This window comes from Bradysia coprophila, unplaced genomic scaffold (assembly GCF_014529535.1).
Source record: "Bradysia coprophila strain Holo2 unplaced genomic scaffold, BU_Bcop_v1 contig_583, whole genome shotgun sequence".
Lineage (NCBI taxonomy): Eukaryota > Metazoa > Arthropoda > Insecta > Diptera > Sciaridae > Bradysia > Bradysia coprophila.
The window spans coordinates 239,653-263,301 of NW_023503823.1; the positions used below are offsets into that span (position 1 = coordinate 239,653).

The 23,649-nt window shown below is 33.7% G+C and overlaps 2 protein-coding genes across 2 annotated transcripts in view; one reads left to right on the top strand and one right to left on the bottom strand.

Annotated features, from left to right (window-relative positions):
- Nucleotides 1-23,649, bottom strand: part of LOC119083231 (zinc finger protein 271-like) — a 700,255-nt gene that overhangs the window by 110,299 nt on the left and 566,307 nt on the right. The window lies entirely within an intron of this gene.
- LOC119083261 (zinc finger protein ztf-16) lies at nt 1,793-22,014 on the top strand. The gene is made up of 5 exons (XM_037192942.1): nt 1,793-2,849; nt 17,740-18,102; nt 18,174-18,740; nt 18,802-19,176; nt 19,233-22,014. Exons 2-5 carry the CDS (start codon nt 17,779-17,781, stop codon nt 19,611-19,613), a joined length of 1,647 nt encoding a protein of 548 aa, XP_037048837.1. The 5' UTR covers nt 1,793-2,849; nt 17,740-17,778; the 3' UTR covers nt 19,614-22,014.

A 23,649-nucleotide genomic window follows, 5' to 3' on the forward strand; every position in this document is an offset into this window, starting at 1 on the left:
TTCGATTGAGGGGGCGTGTTAGAGTATGCATGCAATCGTAGCACTCTCGAGTATCATAGTTCACATACTTTGTCATTAAAGTAAATTTTCTTCTCATTCCAAAATAAAACTTCGTTCTGTTAAGACGTGTTTTCACTGAAACGTAATATACTTGTCATTACATATTTTCATATAAATTTTTGAAATATCCCCAAGGTTAAATTCATCCGCAACTAGGGTTCCGCAAAGTTTGTGTTTATATACTTTGGTCTAGCCAAGACTGCATACTTTGGGGAGGTCATGCAGACCGCCATTTTATTAGATACGCGGGAACACAGCACTTCTGAACCTCCCCAAAGTATACAGCGTTGAGTTAAAATATCTGGTCTGAACTATATCCCTCATCATTCTATATCAGTCTAATCTCATATCACCCTAAATTCAGATTTTTAACCGCTTCCTCAATTTGTCATCAGACTTCTCACTCTGATCATAACAGTATATTCATAAATTTTTGACACCTGACCCACAGATCAGTTAAATTTAACTGGTTTTCGTTCTCTTTGAACGAAAACTATATAAATAACAAAGTATATAAACACTGAAGGTAACGCAGACCCTCAGCGGATCAGAGAAATTACAGATACAAACTTTCAGGTGAATTCATTTTCGTATGTTGTCTAACTTATGTATGTCCTTCACATTTCATTTTCGCGTGACGTATTAAGTTTTTCGGAGCCGGAGCTAAAATTCACTGGAAAGTTTGGATCCATGTGTATGTGTATGTGCAACTGTGGATTTGCATTACCTTAAGTGTTTATATATACTTTTGTAAATATGGCAAAAACAAATTCATCTGTCAGACAAACCAACACCCGCATCAGTCGTTGTTTGACACTCATCGAGACCAGTATAGTAATTGGCTATTTTTTTCTTTTTGACGCTCCTTTAAGACTGTATATACATACAGCGCGGATTAGAACGATATTTCTCAAAACTGTCACTAATTGACTGTGTCGGCAGCACAGTGTATAAACAAAGAGGAGGTAATGCCAAATTATAGCAATATTGTGTTCATATACTTTGGATATGCTGCCGTTTCCCATATGGAAGATAAACGTCAGTGATCGATATAATCGAGAAAAATCTTATAGAGTGTTAAAAGAGAATGTCGAAAAGCGTGTATACCCCTATCGAACTCAGCTAAATAGATAATTATGATGAGAGAGAAGGAAATATAATTTAGACCAGTTATTTTAACTTTCCTTGGAGTATTCTCGAAAATTTATATGAAAATATGGTATGACAAGTACCCCAAGGCAATATATTATTATTTGGTCTTCGAAGCTCTTCGTAGCTCTTTCGAATTGACTTCGTCACACTAGAGCTACCAGAGCTACGCAGATGTTTTTGTATTTGTAATCACTTTGAAACTGAAATAAATGAAATGAAATGAACTCTCGTTCTGATCATAAGAGTTAACTGGACTTTCCATACAAATTTTTACCCATCGAGACTAGTTGAATAATTTTTTTTTCTCTTCAGCTCTTCACTATACAGTGTTAAAAGAGCGTAAAAACAGAGGGAAAAACCAGTTAATTCAACTGATCTCCATAGGTGATATGTCAAAATTTCGACTCTCTTTTAACACTGTTAGACATTTTTTTCCTAAAAATTACAATATGAGTCCAAGTCTGATTCATAATGTAAGATCCCTCCAGTTTTCAAATTTTATCTATAAGAAATGTATCGCCATCTATTGCGATTGACACATTGAATGACTTAATCGAGCTAGTCCCAGTCGTCGCAGTCATCCCAGTAAACAGCAGTTCTAATTATTAGAGTAAACAAATTAAATGAGAAGTAACACTAAAATCGAGCGTTCCCTATTAAAACGGAACCTATCTCAAAATCATAATTCCAGATTAACCGGTCAAATCAAACATAAAATTGAAGAATCCTTTCGTATGCTGGCCATGGGAATAAATCGAAGGCGGATTCCCGAGCATTTTGACATTTCGGTTCGGAGACGGATTGCCAGGCTCGTGATTTTGTCAAACGATAAAACATATGTCATTCGTACACAGTTATTCGATGGAGATAGTCGGGCAGTGACTTATTTTCATATAATTATTTATTCGACAATTGAATTCATTATTTAATTGTTAATCATAAATCGAAACACTTCGATAACATTGCCCATCAAATTGATTTCGTTTCAATGCGAATTATTTTACTGTGATAAATAGGAAAAAAATTATTGTTTTATGTGTACACACACACGCATTCCATCATATACTTCAAACGAAATGATCGTAAAAACTTGGTATTTAGATGCTAAACAGTGAGAATATTTGTTTTTTCAAAGAAAAAGTGTATTTAACGAACGTATCCAGTAATTAAATTAAATTAGTGCCGTGATCGAAAACGTGTGTTGTATTGATACTCGGGCCAAGTTCGATTTACATTTCCAAATTCAATTATTGCCACACACTTGCAATGTAAGAAAAGAAAAAAAAAGAGGTAGAAGAAGCAGAAACCTTTTCATTTCGTTGAAATGACGTTGCCCATCATCGTAAGTAAGCATCGAAGCATTACACCGTCCTAATTAGGCCAGTTAGCTGTGTCTTCGGAAAAAAAATAATATTCATCTTATCTCCACATTAAGTTGAAGTTTGTGTTTGTATGCTTCGGTCTTAGTCAGCTGCTCTTAGTTCAAAAAAAAAATTGTGCTGTGTTTTGTTAATATAATTACGAAAAAGAAGAGAAAAAATTGATAAGGAAGTAAATAAAATATTATGTGTGATATTCAGGAGGTTACACCATCATTGTAGCAGGAATCAGTAGTCATAGGATTAACAAGACCATTGGTAAGTAAATGCGCAATCTAAATCACATTTCAGCTCCCCATTACCATGATTATATACTTTTCCCAAATGTTCCGTACCAAGGAAAAAGTTTTTCCTTGACCTTTCCAATCAATTTTTCCGTTTAGAGGTTGTGTCCTTTTCGGTTGTGCGTAAAGAAGAAACGATTCCAGAAAATATTAAATTTATTTTTCCTCTGCCATTTCTCCTGCGCATGTCGTCACATCGATGGGGGCAAGGAACGAAATAATATTTCTTTTTTTTTGTGGATATGTTTTCTATATGTGCACTTTAGTGCTACACTGTCAAATTGTAGTACTAAATTTCGATGAAAAACACAGCCGAAGGGCATCTCTGTGATGATATTTCTGTATACGTAGTGCTCGATTTTATATTGTATATACGTATGTACAACATGTTCCATGTCCAATAGTTTTTATATTGGACAACTCAAGGTTGTATTATACTTGATGTGTTAAAAATATGTTGGGTTTTACTGGATAATGAACGTGTATTATAGATGTACGTACGTATGTTGTATACATTCGTATTTACTGTAATATAGTTTGCTTCGAACATGGCTTCTCGGTCTAATATGATGGTTTATTTCGGGAATATAATTCTTATCCGTCACAATTCACAAGTTTTATATTGTCTGTTCCATTTTATAATTAATTACAGGATCAGTGACCTTCGTAACCTAATAAAGTAGTTTTTGTTTTGTTGCTTTTACAAAAAGGTAACAATTATTAGCGAATGTGCTCGTCCAGAACCGGTACACTCATTCACAAGTTTTAATGAATTTATCTTGGCATTTATCGCTTAAATTGATAAGCAATATTAAGTAAACGATTACGATTGGCAGCCTAGAAAGTAATATCTAACTGTGTGATATATAGTGGGCTACGCCAGGGTCATAACAAAAAACTATTACAGCGAACGACCATATGACCCTAATTTTGCTGTAATAAATCTGACTTTTATCTTCAAAAAATATTTGATGTTCCGAATTCACTTTCAGTCCCTATGACATGGTGTGTGGAGTGGATATGAGTATGTTTGAGGTCGAAATCTGGTTGTTGTTACCCACTGAATTGAAACATATGAAGCAATTTTAGCCTCAGACTCGGTGCTTTCATTATTTTTCGTTATCATGGAAACATATATCAGTTTTAGCATCTCGCATGTCGATTGATTTCATAAGGAGGTATTTATCCGCATAGTTGGGCACTGAGGTCATCCTCTGTTGTCTTTTTGTTAAATTCTCTGCACGTGGTCTGTTTGCTAATCTGTATCGATGCAGCAATAGTCCAATCTTCCTCTACTCTCATTACAGACTTAACAGAAAGCTCAAATAAGTTAAAAGAAGGATTGATCAGAGATTGGCTAGTTATGATAAAATTTTGGTGGACAACATTTTTGGTTGAAGATACTCAGTTTTGAAGTCTTACCAAAAATTGGTCGGTCATCTTTTTACCGACTTTTATTTCCTTGGTGGCTGAACTGGCTACCAAGGTTTTCTTTCAAGACACAAAACACAACACAACACAAAAAACCTCACCGGATGACGTATTCTAAAACAAATTTCGAAAGTCCCGAAAAATTGTAAGTTTCAATCAAAGATTGAAAATGCCCAGTACTTCCAGTCCGGATCTGAAAAAATCACGTCCCAAATGTGGCAATTCTATTTACAATTTGAATGAATGATTAAGTGTGATTTGCATACTCCTTCGTCAACGTAACACATCCCCTCTAAAGTTGCATTCATTAAATGAAAGCACCAACGAATGCAATTTCGGTATTGTCCCTGAAACTATGCGTAGATTTGTACACTTTAACTAATCATAACCAGTCATTAACACGGCAGAAAAATATGTAAAAATGTTCCATCTCATATTGACTATCTAGGTGTGGTATATAATGTACAAGTATGCCCATACTTCATTGCATTTCACAGCCACAGGTTTTCATATTATAACATTTCGGAATTCATCATAAATAGAATGAAGCAATATACACCGTCGACTTTTATTAATTCCACCGCATTGGCTCATAACATGCTGTTTTTTTTTTGTCTTCGTCGTTTTAACTCATGGATGGAAAGACTAAACTAAAGTAAAAGATTTTTCGTAGTAACACATCTTTCTCCTCTCACATGCGATATATCGATCGAATGTTAATATGTTTTCCGTTTTATCATTGTAATGTTTGTGTTTCGCCTGTTAAACTACAAAATGATTCCGAAAAAAAACCACATACACAAAGTACAAAAGAAACTTTAAAATCCTGTTACACGTTTTCACATTTCAAAATAAGGTCAGCGCTCAGTAAAGCGAATACAGAATTTAAAAAAAATGTTGATAAATCGGTGATGTTTAGTTAGCATAAAAGTAGTTCATATACTTGTTCCATATGAGGTAAAATTATTATAGTTTTGTGTTATTATTGTAACCTACCTGTTCACGGTTCTGTTTGTGTGTGCACGTTCTGTATAATATTTTATGAGCGTTGTAATCATTTGTGAGTTGCACTGAACGTAATTTATTGAATACCCGCACATGAATAAAAATTTCAGCTATAAATACTTAAAACTATGCTTCGTAGTGAGGTGAATAATCTATGTTCCCTAGTAAATATTGTGGTTTTAACGGTAATCTTCCAGCCCTTCTAACCACTTCGTTCGCCACATCGACCACATTACCGTTCGCCCATTTTCTTCGTTCGAAATTCCATCACATCAATAATTGAATTCAATGGCAACCAGGGCTTTTTTTTGGGAATTTCATTTCTTAAAAATTCTGAAAATTCCCAAAACAATCTCATTTTTTGCGGAATTTTTTTAGAATTTAAATTCTTAAAAATAAGCCCTGAGGCAAAAAGCAAAAAAAAATGCAATTTTAGTAGTCGGAGAGTTTGAAATGAGTTTCAGCTGTTTATCAGCTGATCCACTCATACAAGCATATGTGCTAATGCTCGCTTATACGGGTGAACAAAGTACACGCATGCGCGTGGTATCACCATTAAACGGTAACACCGTTTAAAGAGGTTAAACCATATTTGTGGGAGCTGAAAAACATCTGAAACGAGATACGTCACTTATTTCTAAGTCATCGACTGTAGAAGGTGTTACTAAAACAGATATTGGCATGCATTGTTCTACCAAAACAACACAACTAGAATGTACTTATTAAAGTAGTGTATGAATTGACTAAAAATTCTTAAACTGACGAAATGTTCACGCTATCAAGGTATGGAGAATTTATCAAAAATGTTTGAACCGTGTTCTCTTGTCAGAGGCCCTTCTTCCTGCTAAATAGAATACCTAATTTGTGAATGCCTCCTAACATGAAAATGGCATTCGCATACGCTTGCGAAAAGATCTTTTTTTTACAGACTGCTATTACAAAATTACCAGTTCATCCACCTGTTTGTTTTATTATCTCATTTCCTTAACGATGATGAATCCCAACCATTTTCAAGACTAATGATGGTGAATAATAAACGTAAACTTTAGGGACAATTAGTTCCTAATTATGTGAAATTATCCCAAAAATATTACTTCTTCCTTGTAAAAGAAATTGACGCGTATTTGCTGTACTGTATTGAACAGGTAGAAAAACAACAGAAACGAAACATGACATGAATCAGATCATTTAATGACCATGATAGGTACACTTCTTTACCATCCTCAGGTGTAGTGATAAATTTCAGCAACTCGCCGAAGATAACTCGGTCAAACTGGTTTGGGGCCCAGGCCATAGTAACATTTAAGGCAACGAAATTTCCGATACTCTAGCAAAAGCTGGAGCAACGAAACCAGTCTACGCACTGGAACCCTTCTGGAAAAGGCCACCATCCTTCTTCACAAATCTAAACAGTAAATGGAAAAGAAAAAAGTTCAAACAACACTGCGATTCCACGCTAGACAATCAGAAAATGTATGAAAATCAACGCCAAGAATTCTACTTATCTCCTCTCACTCAGCAGGAAAAATATCAGATCATCCTTTCTTATTGGCCATTGCTTCCTAAACAAGCACTTGTTTACTAGTCCCCCCACAGCTTGTGCAACTGTGGAGACATAGAATCAGCTGAACATTTAATGCAAATATCCAGCCTACATCTCGGCTAGAGCTTTAAACTTTGGGATCTACATTGTCCTATATAATAGGTTTCTTCCAAGGTTGTTCAAAATGTCAATCGTCATCCACAGTTGTTTTCAGCCTGTCAAAATTCGTTTTTACCGTACGATGGAAGAAACCTATTGGAGCCTTCCGCCCAGTGCTATTCTGTATTATCTCAATCACACAACAAAGATTTAGGTAACACTGGTTAGTATGCACAATCGGTCCACTAGAGGCTTAGGTGCTGAGGCTCTGCTTCACCAACTCTAACTAACTAACTATGTTTGTCTCATGCAGAAAAATTTCGTTAGCATTGATGAGGAGGATGATCATTAACGTATGTTTTGAGCTGACTGCCTTAAATATCGCTTACAGTGTTCAGAAATCCAAGCTTCCGTACCATGAAAGCTAATGAACTAAAAGTTATCAAAGTCCAAATCTCATTGGGCGTATTGCATGTCTGTAGTTTAAAACAGTTTACCTATTACTCGTCTTCTTCGGTTCTGATGTTCAAAGTAGATCTCTTTACATAAACTTTGTCCAGGGTCAAATTACCACTTCGTATATACGAAAACTGAATTATCGGTTCTTGAATGGTAAATTAAACAAAACGTCTGCTATTTCCTTAACTTGTTTCGATTGTTTCACTCACAAGTCGAATTGCACAGTGTATATGTTCAAGCAATCCCAGTAAACTTCTAAAATTACAACCATCACGTCACTAACTTTAAGCAATATTTGATCAAAATACAATTCTTATAATTGGTAATCATCCAACTACTGCGCGCGTTTTTGTATACAAACTTTAAAATTATACGGCCCATAGCCATTGGTTACATTTATGTCACAAAAATGTCTATGCGAACACAGTGCGATCAGAATTAATTTCAATAAATGGACTACGGCTGTACGGCTAATATGGCTGTATTTAGGTAACGAAGTCACAAAAACGGGATTTTCAAATTTCTTTTCCATGTTTATATACCTACAGTATACTGTACGAAACCATGTTAAACAATTAATTGAGGTCAATTTGTGTGTAAGATCTTACAAAATATTATGGATATTTTCAATTCGATTTGAGTTTTTATTTCTTTCATTTATTTTATTTTATAAAAACAATTTTGTATTTAAGGAATTCAAGCCAAGTCGGTTAGAGTGTGTTTGAAACTTTAACACTTGATTGCTTGAACGTTTACAATGGTAGTGTGTTGCAGCACCCAATAGAATTGCATAAGTCTGAGAAATCAAAAGTCGTTGTCTTCGTTTGTTGAAATTGTCGTTAACCTGTTACAGACGGCTGTCATCTGTTATCGATAAAGACAGAAATAATAAACGACAAACTTATGAGGTTATATATAGCAAAAATCATGTTCAAAACAAATGAAGTAAAAGAGTTCTGAAATCAATCCCTGAAAATCTTCGATCAAATGAAGTGATAGATTGAATAGAAAACTGTTTAGCCTTCCGTTTGTGACAAAACTGTTAAGACAAGTCAACACAACACTAAATTGAAGCCTTTTATATGCAAAATTAATAGATTTTTGATGATAACTTTAAATCCGCGTTCTTTCTGGAAAAAGTGGGACCATCGTTTTGTGTCAAGAAGAATTACAATAATTTCATTAAGATTGGCTTTGAGTAACAATGATAAATTAATATCTGTGGTGATGTAGCCTACAACGAGAAAACGCAATAGTTGACGAAAATTGACATAAATTCTGAGTTTTCTCGTAGTGTGCTACACCACCACAGATATTTACCATTGTTACTCAAAGCCAGCACTTCAGAAAGGACGCTGATACGAAGTTATCATCAAAAATATATTATTTTTCCGCACAAATTTAGGCTACACTTTAGTGTTGTATTGATTCGTCTGAAGAGCTCTCACCCCTTCGCAAATTTTTAGCCTACATTTGTGAAGAAAAATATTCGATTTTTGATGATTTCTCTGAACCAAAATCTTTTTGTTTTTTGAAAAGTAAAACCATTAAAGCAAAAATGTGTTACATTTTAAAGAAAAATTGGTTTGTTGGTTATAACTGATCCCACTTGGAGAAACCTTTGCAGATTGTCTAAATTTGTGTAATCTGCACAGGTTTCTCCAACTGGGTAAAGTTAAGACTCACAAACAACTTTTTCATTTAAAAGTAACACACTTTTGCGTGCTTTGATGGTTTTACCTCTTCAAAAAAAGGTTTTGGTTCAAATAAATCATCAAAAAACGAATATTTTCCCGCCTAAATGTGGGCTGCAAATTTGCAAAAGGTCCATCGCTATTAATGGTTGTACTTTTTCTAAAAAAGATTCTGGTTCAGAGAAATCTTCAAAAAACGAATATTTTTCCGTCTAAATGAAGGCTAAAAATTTGCAAAAGGGTCATCCTACTATCCTGTTACGTTAAATAAATTGTAAGCATATTTCTAATGCCCGATAAGGATGGTCTAATACATGGAAACACATAATGACCGATTAAATATTCCAAGCAAGTTTTAACAAAATTTAGTTATTCGAACTAAACCAAAAGTATAATGTTGTGACACAAAGCCTACAAACATTTTCAATACGAAACGTGACCCAATTAATCCAGCAGCTCTCATACAAACAATTTCTCAAAAAAAATAAATATTTCCATGCACCAATCCTCCAAGTAATTCAGTCCATTAACATTATTATTAATGAGAAACGACTTACTTAACATCCACGAAAAATATTTTTACCATGAAACGAAAAATTCAAACATACAGACAATGCATACATAATCTCAACTTGAATCTCAATTCCATGCCAGCGTTGTTCGAAATAAATAAATTTTCTATATTTTAAGAAGTCGCTCAAAAAACACAACCATTTTTCCACTAACTCAATCTCTCAATTATTAGGTATCCCTACTCTATAGAACGTCACACCGCACTCCCAATCAGTTAAATAATGTATGCCGACCTGTAGAAATATATATAAACGCTTTTTATATATAGAAATATCTGTATAACTCTTATGCTTGAGTGTTTTGAACTTTTCAAAAATCTGGTCATTGGCCTATTTTCGAATCAAATTTTTTTTTAAAGTTTTTTAGATTTCGCACACTTTACGAATGGTTTCAGTTTAATAATTTTATATGGTTAATGTAAGTTATTGGTTTTGAAATGCGATAGTGAGGTAATGAATGTTGCGTTTAACGTCTAAGATGTGTGGAAATGTGTTTGGATATGGACTTTACTATCGAAAATAATTTTTATAAATTAAACAGGTTTCTCTTTTAATTTATTGTGTTATTGGGATTGTCTTGCATCATTCAGTCAGGAATTGTGTTTTCTCTAGTTGAAACTGAAATGCCTATTAAATACGACTGTGTTGACAGCGGTATATTTCACCAAAACCAATAATTAGTTAGGCTTGTAAATTGTGCCATTTGGATGTGTGTTTTTCAGATTAAAATCTTGTCAGTACAGCTACCTGTGTACACAGAAGAGAGAGAGAGAGAGAGAAAAAAAAACTGTGTTTCACCATGCTACTTATATTAATATACAAACGAATTACTGTGAATCTGTCTGTGCCGACCTAATATGCATTTACACTTATCGATAGAATTACAAATTTTTTAAATATTTTTTTGGAATATCAGTATGAATGGAAGAGAATTCTTTTACTGTTTTACTCATCTCAAATGCCACTTTCTGTGTATATCGACAGATACTTATCACAAATAATTACGTAAAACAAACAAAAAAAATCTTTGGGAACTGGTTTTTTATATGGAGTTTATTTGAGGAGGAGTTTTAAATGAGTTTTGTTTTTCTGATGAATCTTCACCAAAAATTAATTCCGTTTAATTCTCGATGTAAATGGGTTGTATATCTGTATGTACCGATCGGATTTCGTTGTCAGTTGAAGTAAAAAAATATATCTTTACATTAAAAACGATGGTGTTGCTCCTTCAGCAAGACTGGAAAAGAAAACAATCGTAACAACAAACTCATCGCTGGTTTTGTTAGAAAGAAAAAATTTGTCCAAATATTGTTAGAAAGTCTTCACCAACCTTAGTTTGTTTTGCCTCTTAGTATCCTAAAGGCTGAAGAAAAAAAACGGAAAATACCAGTCTTCATTTAGACTCAAATACACTTCTTGCGTTGAATATACATTTAAGGCGTTGAATTTTGCATCTTACTCGAATATTTAGCAAATTAGTCAACCGTTTCGTTGCGATATTATTATCAAATCTGTTACTTCGTTTGTTTAAAGTAACTTCTTGCTAATAAAAATCTTTTACTTCATTTGTTTCAACACACATTTTGCTATTATAAAAGAGGCGCTACCAAGAGCTCATCGCTTATCTTGTTCATCATTGTCGATAACAAATGACTGTAAGATTAATAAACTAGGATCTTCTCTGTTTCTTTCTCCAGGTTTTACGAAACTGATTTATCTGAATACAATCCACATTAAGGTTAACTGTACACTAGTTGCTTGACGCCATTTGGGGGTTGCGAAATTGTCCAAATGAAACTGATCCGTATATATAGGTAAACCTAGTCGAAAATATTTTTACCGTTCCACTATCACATGTCAAGCCCTGAACTAAATTTTGTTACAACTTATTGTATAAACATTTGTTTAAATATACTACAATGTTTGTTGTTAATGTTAATCAAATTAAGTTTGTTGTTTGAAAAATGTTTGCTGCTGTTTCTGTTGTAAAAAAATATTTGGAAAATTCTTTGAATTAAGTCATTTATCATTCGAGAAGTTAATTGCTTGAAATGGACAAAACCTTTAACTGTGCAATTACTAATGGGCAATGTGACTATATGACGTTAATTTGCAATTTTGTTTAATTTTGCTCGGCACATCGGGCATTGACGACTTGTATAATCTTCTTCGGTGATTATGAAAACCTTTCATAAAACGCTACATTTTTCTAAACAATTGAATATTTACATCAGGTTTCTACGCGGTAACCAAACAATTTTGACGATAAGTCAAAATGAATTGTTGGAAAAAAAATTGTTTTTTATTTTCAGTTTACAAATTATTGTTTCATTACGCTGCTCAAAGTTGTTGTTGTTTTTAGTTTTTTTTTTAATCAAATTTGAGAATCTTATAATTTTCGTCGAAGTACCATGTACACAAGAAGTTTCTCAATAAATTAATTTCTAGTCATCAAATTTGATATTTAATAATTATTTATCATTCTCCATCTTCCACAACCCAACTCTGGTAAATGTCAAGAAAACCGATCTGAAATCTATATGTACAATATTTAAACAATTCGTTCAATGAGAACATGTACCATTGTCGTCTTCATCATCTTCTTTTTTTTGCACCAAAATCTCAAAGTATGACGTGTTGATCAAGATTTGAAAGTTTTTTTTTCTTCTCGCAAAAGAGTTTTATTGCAGTTTCATTTACGTTCATTGTGTAAAAAGTATTTCTACTTTTTAAAGAAAATATATATCAAGTGCTGTGACTGCGAAATATAGGTCGGAATGTCTGAATTATACAGTTATCACTTATATACCTATACCTCTTGTATTATATATATAATATGTACGAGTAATGTACTTCACTTACCTCATTTTATAGCCTGATAGAAATCAAGTCTAAAAAGTGAGCTAAAAACATTTTTAATATGAAATTATACGAGACATTTGTTAAGAGTAATATTGTTTTGATCGCACCGTCCCGTCACTATACACAAAGAGAAGGAGAGAGAGATAGAGAAAAGAGAGTAAAACCTCTAAGCGTTATACATATTTTTATTTCAACAAATTATTTTATTTTCATTTAGGTATATTTTTATGCCTCTACAGCTACGAGAGTTAAAACTAGCATTAAACTCAACAAGAAGTTTAAAATATGTTTTTTTCTTTTTATTTATAATTTATATTTTCCATATTTTATTTTGTTTTATGCAATTTGTTCGTTTTGTTGTAATGTTTTTGTACTGATTGTTTCATTTTATTATGTTCTTGTAATGATTGCTTTATTGTTGCATGTCGACCTATAGAGCCGCGGAGAGAAAAGTTTTTTTTCGAATTGTGTCATGTTTCATATTTTATTCGTGTATTAGTTAATAAGCATTTTCCTATATATAATATTGTTTCTTCTCCATGCATAAACATTATGGCATGGTTAATGATGCTGCACGAATAACCAACAGGTGAACGTTGTTTTTTTGGTCTAGCAAAATATTGTTCCAAAAAAAATTTAGATTTTTTTTCCCAAACTTGTTTCCTCTCCAAAGTAAAACATGAGCTTTATTCAAATATTAACAAATATACTTAAGGTCTGTTGGTCTATTCACTTAAAAATGTATTATGCAATTTGTGAACTATGGTTGGCTTTAAGTGTAATAGAAATGGCCATAAATATCGATTAAGTTAAATGTTAAAGATCATTACCCACTTGCATCAGGTGTTGTTTTTTTGTTCTTGTAATTTGTCATCTTCAGAATGGAAAAATGAATACAAAAACAATTCGTTCTAAGGTGTGAACCGGGGACTATTTTTAGGGAAAACAAGTTTCGCATATTCTCCAGCATTTTTTCGAATTTTCCTAAATTTCTTAGAATTCAAAAAATTTAGGAAAATACAACAAAATATGAGAAACTTTTTCACAAAAATTGTTGCTGCGACATCGCGAATACCTTTATTAGTATATAGATGCGCAAACCAATCCTGGATGAATTCCTTAAATTACCTTCCAGTTGATTGTAATGAAGGTTTGTTGAATTGATGCCATATAAGGATTTCGATACCACCGGAAGGTTTTAAACAGATATGAGATCATTTGATTTCCGCAACATACATTGTTAAACTATGACAGTTGCATGGAATATATTAGCTCCCATGGAAATGATGTAGAAACACTTTACTCATAAAGTAGTACTTTAAAAGTACAGGTGCCTTTGCTAAAGGTTCTAGTGGGGACTGGGATGGAATAGCTAATCCACATGTCATTTTTCTATTGACTATGTCGCATTGGTAACGTCACTCATACTATATAGTTTGGGTAATGGCTAGGTGCAGTGTGGGATTACCTAGATAATATTATCGAGCCAATGGGGGACTGAAGTTTTGAAAAGCTATTTTTAATCGACGTAAAACATTATTCTAAACAAAAAAAAATTTACGGTATCTATGTCTCTAAAATGCACTGATCTTTTTATAAGTTCGTCTAAACTTCAAAACGTACAGCCGTAAGAAAATTGCAAAATGGCAGCCCTACATTTTTGATTTTACACTGTGTTTAGAAATTCTTTTGATCAGAATTGTCGATATCCATGTAGTTCTTGCTGCTGAACACCTTCCACATACTTATTTTCATCGAGACTGGAAATGGCCTCCGGCACATTTTAGACGGCTGGCAAAATTATGTCGATTTAGGGTCGAACTTTGTCAACAAAATTAATTGTATAAAAAAATCTGTGCATTTTAGAGTCCCACCGTAGACAATTTTTTGCTTAGAATAACGTTATGCCTCGAATTGGTCAAAACTTCAATTCCCCATTAACATTGAGTGTTAAATCTCGCTGCTTGTAGAACTAAATAAGAATTTTCTTCAGTGAAAGGTTCCCTTTTATGCTTAGTACACCCACTAAACCTAAAGCTTGTGCCGAACAGCTGAACATCTCCAGCTGGTCTACAAAGACAATACCTTTGTATTGTATTGAAAACAATTCAAAGACAAGCTACATACGTTGAGGTCATCTATGTACGCACATAGACGAATAACTGTAGCAAACTCGTTGTTTAGAATGTGTTTTGATTGTATATTATACAAGTAGAGTGAGTTTGTTGATCAGCTGGTGAAATTCAGCTATTGCTGTTTCGGCACAAGCTTCTGGTTTAGTGAGTGTGTAAGGATAAAGATGCTATTTCCAAGGATCCAGTCATTTCTTTGAATAGAAAATTGTTACAATTATTGCGATGGCATTGCCATCATGTCAATTAAACTTTTTATGTGTTTGCCGTCCTACAGTTTTATTTGTTCCACATCATTGCACATGTTGTCAGTAAATGAAACATATAGAGCGTCGATGTACTCACTCATACGTGTGGAGTGGACGAAATGTAAAGGCAGTCGAAGAGACAGGGAGATGCGGGAAATCAGAAACAAAACTACATTTTTTATTTACATCTTTAAAAAAAAAATCTATTTAAAATCGCTTGATAAGATTTTAGTGTAGACAATTGAGTCGTACAACTTTACTATTGCATAGAAAAATAGGTCAGCATCCTCTTAAATTTTTTGTGTAACAGTAACTTATTAACCGTACGAAGAAACACCTTTGGATTTTTGGCTAAAACATGAAGAATCGATTTTTTTAACTGTGAAAATTCTATGTCTCCAGTTTCGTGGCTGATCACAATGTGAATGTGAGATACTCTCAGAGTTCTACAACAACCAAATACAAAGTATACAGTAGAAGGTTCCAAAAATAACCAGATAAAATTGTACCAAGTCATACAAATCGAAACACTCCGATCCGAAACATGTTTCGAAGACTCTGCAGAATTCTGTGAATCTTGAAGACAGTGATACCGTACATCAAATGCAATGGAGGCGAAGGGAAAATGAATTTTGCCTGGTTTATGGTCCTCATAGACAGAGGACCTCGGCATTGCACGATATTTGTTTCTAAATTTGGTCACCCATGTCAAAAATGGTCTAAAATATCAGTCGATACTGTCCAGAATCTGGAAATAATCTGCAATTCTGGAAAAATTGGTCACTTACATCAAACGCAATGGAGGCGAAACGAAATTTAATTTTGTCTGGTTTATGGCATACATAGACAGAGGACCTGGGCATTGCACGATATTTATTCCAAAACAGGGTCACCCATATCAAAAATAGCGTGAAAAATGGGTAAATAAACCGTCGTTACCGTGCAATATTGCACGGTATCGACTGATTTCAAACTAATATTTCGACTTATTTTTGATATGGGTGACCCTGTTTTGGAATAAATATCGTGCAATGCCCAGGTCCTCTGTCTATGTATGCCATAAACCAGACAAAATTAAATTTCGTTTCGCCTCCATTGCGTTTGATGTAAGTGACCAATTTTTCCAGAATTGCAGATTATTTCCAGATTCTGGACAGTATCGACTGATATTTTAGACCATTTTTGACATGGGTGACCAAATTTAGAAACAAATATCGTGCAATGCCGAGGTCCTCTGTCTATGAGGACCATAAACCAGGCAAAATTCATTTTCCCTTCCCTTCCATTTCATTTGATGTACGGTATCACTGTCTCCAAGATTCACAGAATTCTGCAGAGTCTTCGAAACATGTTTCGGATCGGAGTGTTTCGATTTGTATGACTTGGTACAATTTTATTTGGTTATTTTTGGAACCTTCTACTGTATACTTTGTATTTGGTTGTTGTAGAACTCTGAGAGTATCTCACATTCACATTGTGATCAGCCACGAAACTGAAGACATAGAATTTTCACAGTTAAAAAAATCGATTCTTCATGTTTTAGCCAAAAATCCAAAGGTGTTTCTTCGTACGGTTAATAAGTTACTGTTACACAAAAAATTTAAGAGGATGCTGACCTATTTTTCTATGCAATAGTAAAGTTGTACGACTCAATTGTCTGCACTAAAATCTTATCAAGCGATTTTAAATAGAATTTTTTTTTAAAGATGTAAATAAAAAATGTAGTTTTGTTTCTGATTTCCCGCATCTCCCAGTGGAAAACGAACAAATCGAATGAAAAAGTAAAGAATTTCCTTCAGTCACATTGAAGGGTATGTGAAGGGTTCGTGATAAACCACGAAGTGAAAAATGGTTTTTGGATCAGTGCAGCAATTGAGCAATGATCCAACTTTTGGGTATGGAACCAAGAAATTGCAAATGCTTTCAATGAACCAGATCAATAAACTAAAGTGAAAATTTATAGAAATTCATATTTTAACAGTTTTCTATTCAAACTCTTACTTTATTTGATGAAAGATTTTCAGAGATTGTTTTCAGAACTCTTTTACTTCATTTGTTTTGAACATGCTTTTTTCTATAATAAGACCCCATTAGTCAAAGCTTGTCGTTTGCTATTTTTTGTCGTTATCGATAACAGATGACAACCATCTGCAACAGGTTAATATTAGTTTCTGACTTCGAATCGACATCACATCTGACCTTCGCAACTATTTCCACATTAAAGCAGTCAAGGAATAGAATGTCGATTTCAGATTCTATTATTAGAAGACGTATGTGCTTCAATCAATAAAATCAAAATTCCTCTTCGCATTCATGCAAAGCATTTTCCTTTTCTATTTACCATGAACAGCAATATTCAGTGTAGTAGTTACAACAAATTAATGAAATGCAGAAAAACGTCTGATGATGTAATTATCTTAAGAAACCATAAAAATGAGTTTTTGAGTTACTTCTCAGCAACAACCTTTCGCCTTGGCTTTCGCAAACAGAAACGAGCATACTCTATTATGCTATTAGTCTTAATGAATAAAATAAGATTATTGGGCCGATGTTCGTTGCTAACTTTTATCGCTTTTGTCTCGTTCCGTTTTTCGGTAGACCCTACAATTTTGGTTAATCAAAAGGCCCAATGATTATTGGCTCCGGTTTATAATGACTTACCCGAATTTATATGATTTCACCTTTTAAAATTCTTGCAAGTCTTTTCATACCCTGATGTCCATTTTTACCATTTCTTTTCTGCGAATTTATAATACTCTTGGTATTCGCGTTTGTTATTGCCACTCCATCTTTTGTAACGATTGTTTCTTTCATTCCAGTAAATACATCAGAATCATTCCAAATTTGCCGCTACAAAAATGTCTGGTGAACCAGATTCAGGTACAGGACCCGGGGGCTCTGGTGTCAAGTTAGAGTCCCCTATCAACAACAATAATAATGATGACACAGAATGTGATAAAGTGACGGCATCCAATACGAATTTTGAATCGAAAGACGGACTCAAAATACTGCAATGTGAACGTTGCGGTGAATTTGAAACAATCTCGTTGGCATTGCTGCTGGTCCATGTGGCCCAATGTAATCCAACCAATCGGGTCGAAGCAGAAAATCACAACGATACGAATAGTAATGATCAACCGCCACCTAGTGACGCAACTAAACAATCTCGAAAGCTGTTTGAGGTAAGTTTGAGAGTTCACTGAACTGTTCACATTTGCGACAACGTTTTTATTCCGTAAATTTTCCCCGATAGTGTGATGTGTGCAATATGAAATTTTCAAACGGAGCGAACATGCGCCGGCATAAAATGCGGCACACCGGAGTCAAACCGTATGAATGTCGAGTTTGCCAGAAACGATTTTTTCGCAAAGATCATTTGGCCGAACATTTTACCACTCATACGAAAACACTGCCGTACCACTGTCCCATATGCAATAGAGGTTTCCAACGACAGATCGCTATGCGAGCCCACTTTCAGAACGAGCATGTTGGCCAGCACGATTTAGTGAAAACGTGTCCGCTGTGTAGTTACCGGGCCGGTACTATGAAATCGTTACGTGTTCACTTCTTCAATCGGCATGGTATCGATTTGGACAATCCGGGACCGAATGCTCCGTCATCGTTACTGTTAGCTCTCGATCCTCAGAATGCTGGAAACTATTTGGCGGCGGTGGCCGCTGCATCAGCTGGCGCAGCTAATCAACAACCAAATTATAGTGATAGTGGTGATTCATTACGGTCGGCTGACAATGCAACGCCACCAATGCATTTCTTAACACCTCACGTGGAAATATCCATGGCCGATGACAGCAGTTTCAAGGTGAGAAAGTGTAACATTACGGTCCGTGCTGCGAACCATGCAATAATGTTCAAATTTTCAGCCCGACCAAGGAACAATTAGTGTTAGTTCAGCGTTAGAGATTAAGCCTTGCCTTTCTAATCGAATGAATGGTGGGTCACCGGCATCACCTCACTCAGCAGATTCGAATTCAAACGTTCCAAGCAGCTCCCAGTCACTGTTAGGAAATGTCATACAAAACTCTAGGCATCTATTGGTTGATGGTCAGATCACTCCGTCGATTAGCTTAATACCGATCAAACAGGAACCATCCAACGATGACTACAATGACAGTTCCCAGCGCAAATCGGACGGGACAAAAGACGACGCATCAGCACCACCAAATAGTTCACACACAAATAATTCAATTGAAACAAATAACAGCACTCCGTCATCATCTCTTACATCACTGATTAAGGTATGTGATTCGGAGTTTTGCTCTTGTTGGAATTTTAAGCAAATAACTTCCCGTAGGTGTCTCCACTGAAGTCATTATTACGCGAGGATCTGAAGCGGAGAATATCCGCACGGGCCAGCAATCGAGCTTCACGTAATACAACCAATAATAGTCAACAGAATTCCGTTACTGTCACTCCCGAAACGACGCCATCAGCTGCGACCACTTCCAATGGCACAATCACATCGACGGGTCCCGAAACCGAATTGATTCCAACATCACGAAAGCGAATGCTGCAATGTCTGTTTTGTGGCATCGAATTTCCCGATCAGACGCTGTACTTTTTGCACAAGGGCTGTCATAGCGAAAGTAATCCGTGGAAATGTAACATTTGCGGCGAACAACTCAATAACGTTTACGATTTCAATTCGCATTTGTTAAGCAAAAGTCATCAGTAGCAACTATAGATCATTTTCTTTTCGTCCGTTATTGAGAGACTCGTACGAGACCTTTAGATTTTACTTCACCTTAGGATCTTCCATTTTCGTTTTATTGGACGAAAGTTTTATGAAAACTTTTCCTGAATCACCTTTGTTGATTTGATCATCTTTGGCAAAACATTATCTTCAAATACATTCCAAAGAGTAAATTGATTAATTTTAATCTCTTCTAATTCTATCTAATTACATTGTTCGTGCAACAGTTGAAAACATGGATACAGTGGAAAAAAAGAATTCTTCTTTGAATTAAGATGACTAGTTTCAGAGCTTCGATTTTCCATTTTGAGTCACGAATTACTAATTTTTAACCTTTACAAACGACCTACGTATCACATTACAGTCATTGAATCTGCTACTTCTCTTATTTAGAAACGTCTTTAAGTTTTCAACTCAAAATCTTCTACTTCATTTGTTTTAACATTTATTTCGCTATATAACACAGCAATAACTTGTGAACAACGCACATTTTTTGTTGTCTTTGTCGCTAACAGATGATTAGCCGTATTTGAAAGACTTTTTAGGGCTTTCTCGATTTTTTGGTTTCTTATTATTTTAATGAATAAGACTCGAAACAATTCAGGCATACCTTGATCTGAAACTGAAATTCAATTAGGTCTGATTAAGTCCTAACTGAACTGTTCTGAATTGACCTGAAATCTTAAATCAAAAGAAATTCAGGTAAATCAAGTCAGTTTTTAAACGAATCCCAGATATACGTGAAATCGGACCTGATTTACCTGAATTTTTATTGGTCTTCCGGTTGCAAGTTCATGCCAGCTTCAGGAAATCTGTGCTTCAGGTAGTCTGAGCATCAGGTAATCTGAGCTTCAAGTAATCCTAGCTTCAGTTTATTTTGAGCTTTAAGTAATCGGAGTTTCAGTTGATCTAAGCTTCGGGTTTCAGATCCGAGCCGTCATAGCATAGCAATTGAAACCTCGCTCGATTGGGAAAGTGAAGTCGGATTCGGATCTCAAAAGAAATAATTTGTTTTCGAACTGCAACACTGACGATTATGCGTTTGGTAATTTGTTTGCAATTTCGTTTATATTAGAAATTTAATTACAATTTTCCTACAATCCGTGATGTCCGCTTTAGACCTAAAAGATTCTTGAATCTTAAGATTTCTTGAATAAGTCATTCGTGAGAAGTAACTCTCTAATTCCGAATAAGGCGTACAGATTTGAATGAATAGCTTTTGCTCATGTGTTGTAATGTCAAACTAGGGGTGGATAAATGTAGAAGATCTTCAGAAGATTTTCTTTTAAACAACTCATTAAAATTCCTAAATTCAGAAAAGTTTGCAGAAATTTGAGAAAACTTTTTAAAATTCGATTGAGCAAGTCCTCTAAAAATTGCCTGAATTTTTTTAAATAGCGTTTATCCTTCCCTCAATCTCAAATGAATGAACGAAAAGAAAATAAGAAATTCGCTTCTAATGGCAGAATTACTAACAATTCCAAAATTATTAAAAGGACAACAAGTATTATCAAGATTTCAAATAGATTTTCTTTTTTTAAATATAAAATCACAACAACAGTGTAAAATAAAGTTAAATTAAAAGAAAACTAAAAATAAAAAACAAAAAATAAAAACCGTGAAAGTGCAAAGTATAAAATATAAGATAAATAAATGAAAATTATTATGAAAGAAAAATAAAAACAAAAAAAAGGATTTATCCGTCCAGTCCAACTAAACAAAAAATGAATTTTATTTAAAACACACTTTTGTGACCAAATACATTCACAAAACTCACATAGCAATGGAATTATAAATTAAAACAAATCTAAATATTTTTAAAAATGAAAACAAAAATGAAGAAAATGAAATTTATATTTCTACAATTTCTATTTTATAAACAGAGTTAAAAAAAGAAAGGAGAAAAAAAAATATTTGAGATTTTCCTTTTGCGTCTTCAGAAAGTAAACAAAGCGGTTAAGGGGTTTAATAATTATTATTGATTGATTGTACAGTATTTATTTAAAAAAAGAGAAATAAATTAGAAAAAAAATTAAATTTTATTGAAGTTGATAGCAAAATAAAACAAAATATAAAAACAAAAAAAATTATTGAAATTTAAAAAATTCTTTAACAAATAAATTTAAAGTAAAACTTAGAACGAATTGTATGATAATATTATGATTTAGTGTAGATAGCATAAGAATATTAAATTTTAATTCAAACAAAAGATAAAAGAAAATATGAAAAATTTTTAGAGGCAAATATATTTATTGTTATAACAAAAAAAAGAGAGAGAAAAAATCATGTTGGCAAGCAACAATATTCCTCCCATATTTCTTACAAATTATATAGTTTTGTTATCTAATTTAAAAGAAAAAGAAAGAAAAAAATATTTTTTATGGAAAAACGATTTAAACTTTATCAGTGCACTCGACTGGAATTGTCTAAAAATTATAAAAATTGCAAATATTATAAGTGTTAGAGAAGACACTGTAGGAGTTGCGGGAATTGTTCACAATTATTACACGGCGAAAATTTATTAGAAAAATTTACATGAACTTTAAAACGAACTCAATTTCAAATTTTATTTCTTTACCTCCCTATATCAAGCTTATCATACAGTAAAATGACAAGATTGTTTAAGAGACATGTATGGTTGGCTGAAATCATTTTTCACAAATGTACGACTGCAATCTAAAAATGTTTTAACTTTCAATAAAAATTGATTTTGGTTATAGAAGTTGACCAACTCAGTTTTCTCAGAGATAGTCAAACTACTACAACCAATATTTTTATTGAAAGCTAAAACATTCAAAAAAGGTGAACAGATATCATTAATCTGAAATTAAGTTACGAAAAACGCCTCCTTTAGAGGCATGTATGCTTAGCTAAGAGTTTAGCCTACAATTGTGCGTAGGCTACAAATTAAGATAGCATCAATAAATAGTTGTTGATGATATGAAGTTGCTCGAATGTTTGTTTATGCTTTCTTTGTCGTTGAGAATAGGTTATTACATGCTACATGCGTCGAAAACCTTGTTTTTCATAATTCATTCACTTCTTTTGACGTTCTCATTCATTACATAACTCAGAATAAAAATGAGAAGTCTCGTTTTCGTGTGTTTATTGACATCGGCTTCGCCTTGGATCAACAAAATTCACGAAAACTCAACTTTTCGTCTTTCAGACCTAGTCGTGTCAATTGCAATTGTTTCATTCGACGTTTAAAAACTGATTGATTTGAAATCATCGTCTGGCCTCGCGAGAAAATTTAAATGAAAATAAATTATCGAGCTCGATATCAGAGTGAATATTGAAAATATTTGAACAATTGCGGCGTTAAGAAAATGTTAAAACTGAAGACATAAGAATTTAGTCTTGATTTCCACTTACGAAAAAAACACTCCATTTTCACTCCATTTACTCTTTAAACAATGGAAAAGAGGTGTGGTTTAGCTAAACGGGGACAAAATTGAGTCTTTTTTTGCAAGTGGAAATCAAGCCTAAGAACGCAACGTTTACAATTCCAGTCGAAAATTTTAATTTGAAGAAAGTCGAAAAGTCGAAATTTGTTATCAACAGTTAGACCACTTATGAAATCAACACTGCCTTGTCGATTGTTTCAGCTGTATTTACCTACTGGTTGGTATGGCACGACTAGAAAATGTCGATGCTGTAAGTGTTCTAATTGTAATTGGTTTAGTTTAAAGAAAACGTTTCATGAACACATTTAACACTTGTTACATCATGTCTTTTTTGAAAAGATTTTACGTTTGAAGAGAGCGATGAGCCGGGAAATTAGTAAAACATTTTGAGTTGATCGAATTTGATTGATTGATTTTAGAGAGCTCAAACAATACAAATAAAGATTAAAAACATAAAATCAAGAAACTAGAGTGCAATGTTTAGAAAAAACTACAAAAACAAATTTTAAATTTAAACCTTTTGAAACCTACAAAATGTAAATTGTTTAAAAAACACACAACACAACACAAATAAATAAATAAATTTGAAAAGTTTGTTACAAAAATGAGGT